Source organism: Poeciliopsis prolifica, unplaced genomic scaffold, assembly GCF_027474105.1.
Source record: "Poeciliopsis prolifica strain line A6 unplaced genomic scaffold, Auburn_PproV2 SCAFFOLD018, whole genome shotgun sequence".
Classification (NCBI taxonomy): Eukaryota; Metazoa; Chordata; class Actinopteri; order Cyprinodontiformes; family Poeciliidae; genus Poeciliopsis; species Poeciliopsis prolifica.
Window position 1 is genome coordinate 1,312,304 of NW_026562393.1, and position 10,509 is coordinate 1,322,812.

At 36.7% G+C, this 10,509-nt stretch overlaps 2 protein-coding genes across 2 annotated transcripts; both read right to left on the reverse strand.

The window, feature by feature from the left end:
• Positions 1–171: 171 nt before the first annotated feature.
• Positions 172–4,218, reverse strand: LOC129367887 (gastrula zinc finger protein XlCGF57.1-like). Its single transcript, XM_055042557.1, has 3 exons — positions 3,836–4,218; positions 3,533–3,750; positions 172–3,038 (listed from the first exon to the last, which is right to left on the reverse strand). The coding sequence occupies exons 2-3, from the start codon at positions 3,645–3,647 to the stop codon at positions 1,510–1,512; spliced, it is 1,644 nt and encodes a 547-aa protein (XP_054898532.1). The 5' UTR covers positions 3,648–3,750; positions 3,836–4,218; the 3' UTR covers positions 172–1,509.
• A 222-nt stretch (positions 4,219–4,440) lies between these two features.
• Positions 4,441–8,917, reverse strand: LOC129367886 (gastrula zinc finger protein XlCGF26.1-like). Its single transcript, XM_055042556.1, has 2 exons — positions 8,411–8,917; positions 4,441–7,426 (listed from the first exon to the last, which is right to left on the reverse strand). Exons 1-2 carry the CDS (start codon positions 8,517–8,519, stop codon positions 5,844–5,846), a joined length of 1,692 nt encoding a protein of 563 aa, XP_054898531.1. The 5' UTR covers positions 8,520–8,917; the 3' UTR covers positions 4,441–5,843.
• Positions 8,918–10,509: the final 1,592 nt, after the last annotated feature.

Sequence of the window (10,509 nt, forward strand, 5' to 3'; positions counted from 1 at the left end):
GGTGAATGTTAAAATATAGCAATGACCACTGCAGACTACATTTCGTTGCTTTGTACTTGTGACAGTGCAATGACAATAAAGTTGAATTCTATTCCATTCTAATTCTATTTAATAAATGACAATATTATTGAAAAGCACATCACTGTTATATAGATTAATTACACACAGATGGATGTTCGAAAGCCTTTACTTCTGGTCATGATTTTCCACTTACGGCTAATAAAAACAGACATTAAAAATTAGATTACATCAGACCAATAAAAACTTTTTAAAAACAGAAAAGTTGCCTGAAAAGTATGCTTAATACCTGCTTAAAAGTGATTTCCAAACAGTACTTTTAATCTGGCCACTCATTGGGACATATATTCTAATTTGTGGAATATGACTGCACAAACACGTCTTGGACAAAAACCAACTATTAATACATGAAGAAAAAGTTGCATCTTTTTATTGTGGTACGTTTTGATGTGTCTATCCAGAGATTCCAACCATGAAAACCTTTTCAAACAAACAATTGTTTTTCTTTTTGTGTGAGTGAGTAAGTGTCTTGTAAGCCGCAAAAAAGGTTTAAATTTTTTTTCTACAGATATTACAAGGATACTTAAAAGTTTTCCTGTCATATATTATTTCTTTTTTTAAAAGATTACTTTCATTTCTGCTTCATCACATTTACATTCCAGGTATCAGAAATTGAGTTACATTATTTACATACCCCTAACCATATTTTGACTGGACAAAATACCTCTTTGAGATGTGTCCAATTACATTCTGACAAGTATGTCAGAATTTTTTTAACACTGTAGGATCATTAAAACAATAATTTTATGGTATAAATGTGATCATTACAGTAGTTTATTTATGCTCAGTTAATTGCTCCATTCACCTCTATTTGCTTACAAAAGAGGCAATCACCAGAAAAATTTATCTTAGCATTATTGTCAGAGGTGCAGCCTATTCTCTGCCAAGTGAATCTGTTACATTTGTGCATCAATAACTCCAGTTGAAGGAGCAAGATACTCATATACGAGTCCTTTAATCCTTTTATAAACTGCATAATTAAATTAATTAAAACTTTGGAACAGTGACTCTGATATTCATACAAATCAGTTTTTCAAAAGCATGGAGAAATGAGCACAGCTCAATAGTACTTCTTGGTTTTTAATCACTTATGTCAAGAGTATCACCAATGTTTTTCCATAAACAAATAGTCAAAACAGAGATACACGGTTCTAAAAACAGCTGCATTGTACATTTTTGTTTTTCCCTTCATTGTTATGTTTTTCTAACAGCTTCAAATTATGTGTTTCAGACAGTCTCTTCAGACACATAACGAAAGAATGAGCAGCTAGAAGGCTTCAAACAGTGGCGTGCCCAAAGTCAGTCCTGAATGTTTTTTAAGTGCTGCCCTGGTCCAACACAGCTGAATAAATGACTAGTTCATAACCAAAGATTAGAGACATTTTAAGGAGTTCAACAAAGTTGACCTGCAGGACATTGACAATTGATTGATCATTTCTCTGTTGCGTGGCTTAACATATGAGTCAGAAGGTGGTGCTTTAGCTTAAATTTTCCATCACAAACATTACAGGCAAACGGTCTCGCTCCTGTGTGGATCAACATGTGTCGTCTTAAGTGGATCTTCTGCAGGAAACTTTTCCCACACTCACTGCAGCCGAACGTTTTGTCTCCGGTGTGAACGCCGATGTGCAGCTTAAGATGTTCTTTTCGTGAAAAGCCTTTGCTACAAATGCTACAAACAAAGCGCTTGTCGCTGCTGTGGACGCTCATATGCTGCTTCAGGTTTCCTTGTCGTGAAAACTCCTTATTGCAAACACTACAGGCGAAAGGTTTCTCCCCTAAGTGGACTCTGATGTGCAGGTCGAGGTTTGTTTTTCTCCGGAAAGTCTTACCACAAACGTCGCAGGAAAATGGTCGCTCTCCAGTGTGAGTTCTCATGTGGTCTTTGAGGTAGTACTTTACACTAAATGATTTACCACAAAGATCACAAACTGTTGGCTTCTCCCCAGAGTGGAACGTCATGTGAACTTTAAGGTGTGACTTCTGATTAAAGCCTTTACCGCAATCGTCACAAGCGAATGGTTTCTCTGAACTGTGGAGTCTCATGTGAGTCTGAAGCTGACTCTTCTTTATAAACCCTTTACCGCACTGATCGCAGTTATGGCCTTTCTTTCCAGAGTGCATCATAATGTGTCTTCGAGCGTAGTACTTACTTTTGAATCGTTTGTCACAAATCTCACAACTAAATTGTTTGTCACCGGCATGAACCGACAGATGTAACTGAAGATTGTCTTTACAATTACAGTTTTTTCCATTTTCATCACATTTCAACTGGCTTCCCTCACTGATGAGTCTGGAACATGAATCTATATTTTGTTGGACTTTCAGACATTTCTCGTTTAATGAGCTTAAACACCTTTCTCCTACCCGACTCTTCAGGTGTCTCTGAAGAGCCTCCTTGGAGGTAAAGTGTTTGCCACACTCAGAGCAGCTGAAGCATTTTTTGCCGGTGCTACGTTTCTTATCAAAGCTTATGTCTGACAGAGAAGCTGTTCTCTCGTGGCTGTTCAGACAATCTTTGCCTCTAGATTCATAACCTGACAAAGGTCCCTGCCAATCACCATTCCCCTCGGCCTCACTGACTTCAGTCCCAGAAGAATCCAAAGCATTTTCATCTGTATTTGGATCAGAGTTCCTCTCTGGTTCTGATCCTCCATCAGGTTCTGCTTCCCTCTGTTCAACCTGGTCAACAGTCGTGCGAGGTGAAGCTTCTGTGGCTATCTTGTCTTCGCTTTTGATGCAATCAAGTTCTGACAACTGAGGTTTCTCTTCATCACATTCACTCTTCACACTAACAGCATTGAAATCCATCTCTTCCTTCTCATCAAGCTGCTCTTCCTCCTGAGAGCTCCAGAGTTCATCCCCTTTCTCCTTTTTGTGAGGGGATTCTTGGTCCAAACTGCAGTTCTGCAGATCAGGAACCTCTTCTTTAATTACCAAGAGCAGCTGATCAGTAGACACTGAAACACACATGGATATTAAATAAAAAGGTAAGACAGCATATACTGTGTAAAATAAATACCACTAAATAAACAAATACAATTTAGAGTATATTTTTAAGTAAGCACTAATTAATTTTTTTATTTACACATTTTAATGTGTAAAAAAATTATTTAGGTTATTTTTTTCTTTGGTGAAGAGGGCATGAGTCACAGTGTTTACTGCCTGGATGTTTTACTTGCACCTTTCAGAGATCTTCTAAATTAGTTAGAGATTCTCATTAAGATGACCAAGCTTTGATGATTGTTACTTGTGTCAGATTGGTTTATTTCTACATCCTGATGCTTTGACCTTCCAATTGTAGTATTCACCCTCACGGTGTACACTGCCTATGATGTAATGACTCCTGAGATACTTACTGATGTAATCATTTCTGATACTTTCTGCAAACGTGTAATCCCCCCCCCCCCCCTCTTTGCACCCAGAATAACTTTGCTCCGATCCATACGCTCACCGAGATCTTTGTCGTCTTGTGTTTTCTCCAACTCTGATGTGGATGCTGCAGGCATGGAGGGCTCCAAGCTGAACCCTCCAGGTTCATCTGCTTCAACCTTCATCATCTCAGTCATCTTCAATCCACTTGGGATTCTCCTTTTCACCAATCACAGCCTTCACATATTATAGTAGTTCATAATTTCAATCATATTCCCCAGGTCTTCTGTTATTCTGCCGCTGAAACAGAAATCAGACATAAATCAACTTCTGACCAAGTAAAGTGTACTAACAGACAGTAGCGGAGCTGAAGCGAGTCTGATACCTTGGTTAGTGGTTCTGGATCCACTGTCTCCAGTCTCTCGGTCCTCAGACAACAAGCTTAGAGAAGGTGCCCACAGACGGTGTATTCTTCCTCCTCCAGGCTAACAAACTGTGTGGACTCATGTTGCGTGAACTTTAAAAGGCCTCACTTGGTTTAGTTTCTCCTGTTGGCTGCTTTAGCTCCGGGCTGACTCACAGCATATTCACTTCACTAATTAAGAATAATTATCTTCTGTACTAAGAACTTAGGCGAAAAATAATCCAAGTGGTTCAGAACAAACACATAGAATCAATATTACACGGAGATACTGATGTAGGGCCCAGAAAATAAATCAAACAATATTTCTAGAGACTTCAAGACGTTTTTTTCTGGAGGACTTAGCCACCGAGCTAAGATCCGGTTACGTTCGAAGCATTGGCCAATGAAAGCTCTGGATGGAAAAACTACTTCCTCTTTCGACCTTTAGCTTTTCACAATAAAAGAATATCAATGAAAGCCTAAAAACACCGAAAACATATTTTACTATAAGACGCATTGTTTTTAATGCTCCAGTCAGTTTCTTTAAGTAGAGTTAATTCACACGGAAAATATAAAGTCACCTTAGAAAAATCTGCACAGCTCACATAAATCAATATCGAATCAAATTCAATCCAAAACGGTTTTTAAATAAGTTTATTACAGTTGTTTAGAACACATCTAAAAACGAAGCATGGTGTTTTACATGCTTCGTTTTTATACATGACGAAAAAAAAGCATTTTCAAGCAGTGGTGAGTGAAAAATACAGATCATGTGAGTAAATTAGATTTGAGGATAGCTTACATCTCTAGTGGAAATCTAAGATTTTGTAGCTAATTATTAAACCAGCAGGTAATTTATTTCATTATTCAAACCAAAATTACATTGTGCAACATATCACTCTACCACTGGTATGGGAAATGCAAACAATGTATGCATAAATAGCAATTATACAGAAGAAACATATAGAAGTTTGACCTTTATTACTGTTATAAAATTGTGTTTTTAAACAAAAACTGCTGCATTTTAGGGAACAGTTCTTTATAAAGATTAACTCTCCCGTTTCCATTTTTGAAGAAAATGTCAGAATAAATGTTGCTGTTGACTAGTGAACTCTCATAACATAATTATAGTAAGCAAATATTTGTTGAAATGTATTTTATGGAAATTTTGTTTGAAGTTTTTCTGTTTTACAATAGAAATTGCTTAGAAAATTAGCTTTCCAGGATTTACAATTTCAAAATATAACTAAACAAAACAGAAGTTATCTTTGGAATGATCAAGAGTCGACACACAGCTTCAACCGTTACAGTTTGAAATGAGAGATGATATCCAAAATCTGAGTGTAGTGATCTGAACCTTCAGACACAAAAAGGCAATTACAAACATCTATCTCCAGAGGAACATTTCAAAGTTTTAAAAGGGATTAATGTCCCAGGAAGATCTAGATAAACCCATTCATGCATTCATCTTTGGTTGGATTGACTAACCCCAACAGTCGTGTTACTGCCTAAAAAAATCAGAAGCTAATCCACAATGCAGTTGTAGCCTGTAGGAGAGTTGACTACACCTCTCCATCTCAGAATCAGGGAAGCAGTATTCAGTTTTTATACTCTAGTAATCTGGAACAAATTTCCAGAAAGCTGAAAAATAAATAAATAAAAAATGCTGAGTTGAAAGCACATTTGCTTAGAGTTGCTTTCGATTAATAATTTTTGGCTGTTGAGTTAAGAATACTGACATGTTGGAAAGTGGACACTTTATATCTCCGTAGAAGTTGAATTATGATTTCAAAGAGCACTGAAATGGTTACAATACCTGTAATCAGAGGGGAATATTTCTGTTGAAGTTTGAATTCTATAAAAGTTTTTGAAATTGTGAAGTAGAGCTGATAAATGACAGAAGAAAAAGAGTCTTTAAATTCACACTTCAATGGTCATTAGATTCTTAACTGTGGGAATTGTTTACTATCATGTAGACCAGTGGTGCACATTAAATGCACCCTTGATGAACACCCATATGCTTCTTAAGGTTTTCGTGTCGCACAAATCCTCTTTTACAAACACTACAAACAAAAGGTTTCTCTCCTGAGTGAACTCTCATGTGATTTTCAAGAACACATTTTTGATTAAATCTGCTTTTACAGACGTCACAACCAAATGGTCTCTCCCTCGAGTGGAGTCTCATGTGTTGCTCCAACTGGATTTCCTTCACAAAACGTTTATCACACTCACTACAGCTGAACTGACCAGTATGAACAGCAGTGTGTTTTTTCAGGTCTCTGCGTTGCGAAAATCCTTGATTACAAACACCGCAAACAAATGGCTTCTCTCCTGTGTGAACACGCATGTGAGTCTTAAGTTTTCTTGGTTGTGAAAATCCTTTACTGCAAACAGTACAAATAAATGGTTTCTCCCCTGTGTGAACATGCATGTGAGTTTTTAGACTTTCTTGTCGTGAAAATGGTTTACTGCAAATGCTACAAACAAACGGTTTCTCTCCAGTATGAACATACATGTGACTCTTTAGATTCTGTTTTTGTGAAAATCTTTTGCTGCATACACTACAAATAAAAGGTTTCTCTCCTGTGTGAACATGCATGTGCTTCTTTAGGTGATCTTTCAGGGAAAAGGCTTTTGCGCAAACACTACAAATAAATGGTTTTTCCCCAGTGTGAACAGACATGTGTCTCTTCAGTTCCAAATGTCGTGAAAATCCTTTACTACAAACGCTACAAATGAAAGGTTTCTCTCCTGTGTGACTACACATGTGACTTTTTAAACTTTCTTGTCTTAAAAATTCTTTGCTACAAATATTACACACAAATGGTCTCTCTGTGGTGTGCATTTTCATGTGATTTTTAAGACTTTCCTTTACCTTAAATCTCTTACCACAAACCACACAGGAAAAAGGTTTTTCTCCAGAATGGGCCATCATGTGGATTTTAAGATTTGTCTTTCTATGGAACCTTTTAGAACAAACATCACAAGCAAACGGTCTCTCATGAGTGTGGAGTCTCATATGTGTCTGGAGATAACGCTTTACTACAAATTCTTTACCACAGATATCACAGCTGTGGTTTCCCTTTGCAGCATACTTTGTCATGTTTAAATCATCTTGAGTCTTGTGTTTGAAATTTTTACTACCAGGGCTGCCGCCATCTGTCTTCTTGCCTTCTTGGATTCCTATCTGAGCCGTAAGTTTAGATGATCGATGTCTTCTGTGAATAGCCATCTTACTTTGTTGAAAAGAACATCCTGGACCCGTGTTCCTGTCTGGTTCTGCTCCTGCACAGTCCCCTCCATTCGGTTCTGTTTCCATTTGTTCAGCTGAGGTGCTGATTAGAGCTTCTGTCTCTCTGTTGTCTTCAGTTTTCAGTTGATATAACTTTGAGTTATGTTTCTCTTCATCTTCACTTTTCTCTCCATCTTCAATCTTCACAGTAAGTCGCTCTTCATGATGACTGATCCCCTGCTCCTCGTCTTCTTCCTTTATGTGGGGGGACTCTTGGTCCTGCTCTTCTGAACTCGGGCTCCAGTCATGAGGAACCACTTTGACCACCAACATCTGATGAACTGAAAACATTGAAACCCAAAATGACATTAGTGACAGCTTCCAAACAAAATAATCATTAAAAAGAAAACTCCGGTAATTTACATAATAAACATAAAACTCCTTTTAATAAAATCTAAAAATATATATTTATATGTTGATGGTAGTATTGTAACCATTTACCACCTTACTCCATTGTTGAAATCTGTTTTGGATGACGTCCTTATGCTTCTGAAAGGAACTAATGAAGGGCATTTCAAACTATTAATGCTGATAGAAAATTTCCAGATACTGGTACATTTTAGGACAAAGTCATCGAGCAATTTAAGATGGCGTGCAATCACATTGAGTGGTTCAATTTTAAACTCAGTGTCACTTTTTTAAATAACGCATTTCCCCCCATAAAAAGAAATGCAACACAAAATATGTCAATTGAGAAATTGAAAACCCATTCTCAATTTCAACATCACAATTTGATGAAACTTTATTGCTAGCAAAAATAAAATAAAACTATCACACATAAATAATTTATTTGCAAAATAAATGGTAAATCGTTAAAGTTACCCTGGTCATGTAGTCTGATACATTTTACCACTCAGTCTGCCACTGTATTGATACTGCCATTTACTGTTACTGAATGACATACTGTAAGTTTACAATAAATGCATTTTCAATAATGGACTGCCGACCTGAGTGCGTTAAATTGTGCCTTCGCTGCAACGACTGCTGGAATATTTATACACAAATTTATCACTTCCAGCTAAACATCCAGAAATGGATGTTTGTTAGAAATGTTTGTTAATTCTTGATTGTATGCTTATAATGTCTTTTTGTTGTTTGGGTCTCCTTGTTTAGGACTACAGATGGAAATTAGCAATTATGCTATAATCTGGCTCATTTACAGTCTATACAGTAGTGTTGATTGTTCATTAATGTGAACTGTCCTTAATAAAGATTAAAGATTAACATCCTGAGTAAATTTGACCCAGTCCATGTGTGTCACTTACTGAGATCTTGGCTGTCTTTTGTTTCCTCCAGCTGTGACGTGGATGCTGCAGGCGTGGAGGGCTCCAAGCCTCCAGGTCCGTCTGCTTCAACCTTCATCGTCTCAGACATCCTCGGTCCTCTTGACTTTTTCCTTTTCACAATCCCCGTCTGCAACCTTCACATGTTCTAGTGAATCAAGCTTTCAGACATAAAACCTGGCTCTTCTACACTTTTGCTGAGACTGGAATCAGATTCAAATCAGCCTGTGACCATATAAAATGTATCAATAAAAAAATGTAGACTAAAGAAGAGGTAAACTTTTAAAAGCGTCAACGCCAGAAACAGCTATCAACTCCCCGCTTTAGTTCCACGGTGGTTAACGATCCTTTCGGGTCGCTAAAGAAAACTTAATGACATTATGTACATAACCACAGCGGGTCCAGACAAACATGCAGACACGATATCCCCACGAAGACCATCAGTTATACTCAACATACTGCTTTATACTAAAATGAAAAGGTTTTTGTGTCCGGAACTAGCTAGCCAAGTTAGCAACATCACATCCGGTTATCTTCCTGCTTACTGACCAATGAATATTCTCGGCACAAAAAAAGGGAAAAATATATTAAATATTCAAATAATAATAATGAAAAAAGATAAAGGCAAGAAATAATACACAAACATTCACTTCAAGTTTAAATCTCTATCTTAAAAATATATAATAGCTGAATACATTTAATTTAGAATTTCGAAATGTACCACCTGAGAAGTTGTGAAAAAAATAAAAACAAAATTCAAAGTAAAGCTCAGAAAGACTTCCAAAATGTCTGGTCATCTACTGGACCAAATAAACATTAATATATCATCTTTATGGAAACTCGTTTCTGCCATTGAAAAAAAAAAATCTCTATAATGAGACAGCTATGTATCTCTAATATGTGATAGTATCTCATAATAGTATCTCTCATGATGAGATAGTTATCTCATAATGAGATAGTTACCTCATGAGGTGTTCATCTTTTAGTTTATTGAGATAGCCATAGAAACGCTTTCAAGAGAGGTTTTCTTTTTTTAAAATCAACTGGGCAGAAACTAAAAAACAGCTGTAGGTCTTAAAAACACAGCTTATTTCCAGGGTTTCTAATGTTATAAAAAATACTGGATGTAAATAACATGAAGGAAAAAATAGAAAAGGTCTTACTGGCACTACTTTTTGAAGCTCGATTGAGATTTTAAAAATCCCATTTGAATAAGAACTCAGTAGTGGCTTTCAAAAGACATATGTCCCTATTATTAGTATCTCTGTGGTAAGAATTTGGGTTGATAAATTTGTGTCATGGTTTATGAAAACTGAACAGCTTATCAGGATTTTTTTTTTTTTTGCAATTTATTGTACTTTTTATTACATCCATATTTTGGTTGTATTACAAATGTACCTGAGAAACACTAAAAAACAGCAGAAATCAGAGCAGGAATCAAAGTGATCAATATTTGTATAACAAAACAACTCAGGAAGGCAGCTGTAGTCTCTTTTAATCAGCTAAGGTCTAAAGTTTCACTTGCACACCTCATATTTTCATGGATCCAGTTGTACTTTTAATCAAAATGGGTGCCTCTGAGCAAATTATGTCTGAGAGAGCAGAAGACCTTTGTCTGGCTTTTTATAAAAATAAAAAATGAAATCAGTCATTTGAATGGCTCTTGGAAATGAGCCTAAAGATTTGGGTAAACTGATCTACATTGCAGTGTGTTTACGTCTACGATGAAAAAAGCCAATCAACATTACCTTCACAGACGTTGCAGTAGCTGTTATTGGGTCTGGAAACTCAGCTGTTGGACCTCTTTCCCCGACAAAATGTAGCAAGCAAATACAAGCGTCTCTGGTTACATTTGTCACCTGTTCACCATCTGACTCGTAAAAGTACAAATTCAAAATCTTTACCACTCAACATCCGTCTCCTACTTCTTGTTTAATGGCGGCTCCCAAGCAATGTTTTGGCCCATTACCGCCAGCTTCTGGAATGAAGTGTGGATCGTGATGCTAATAAATACATTTTAAACCCTATAATCTCTCCATTAATTTCATAGCTCTGCAAAAAACACATGCCAGCCTCAACTT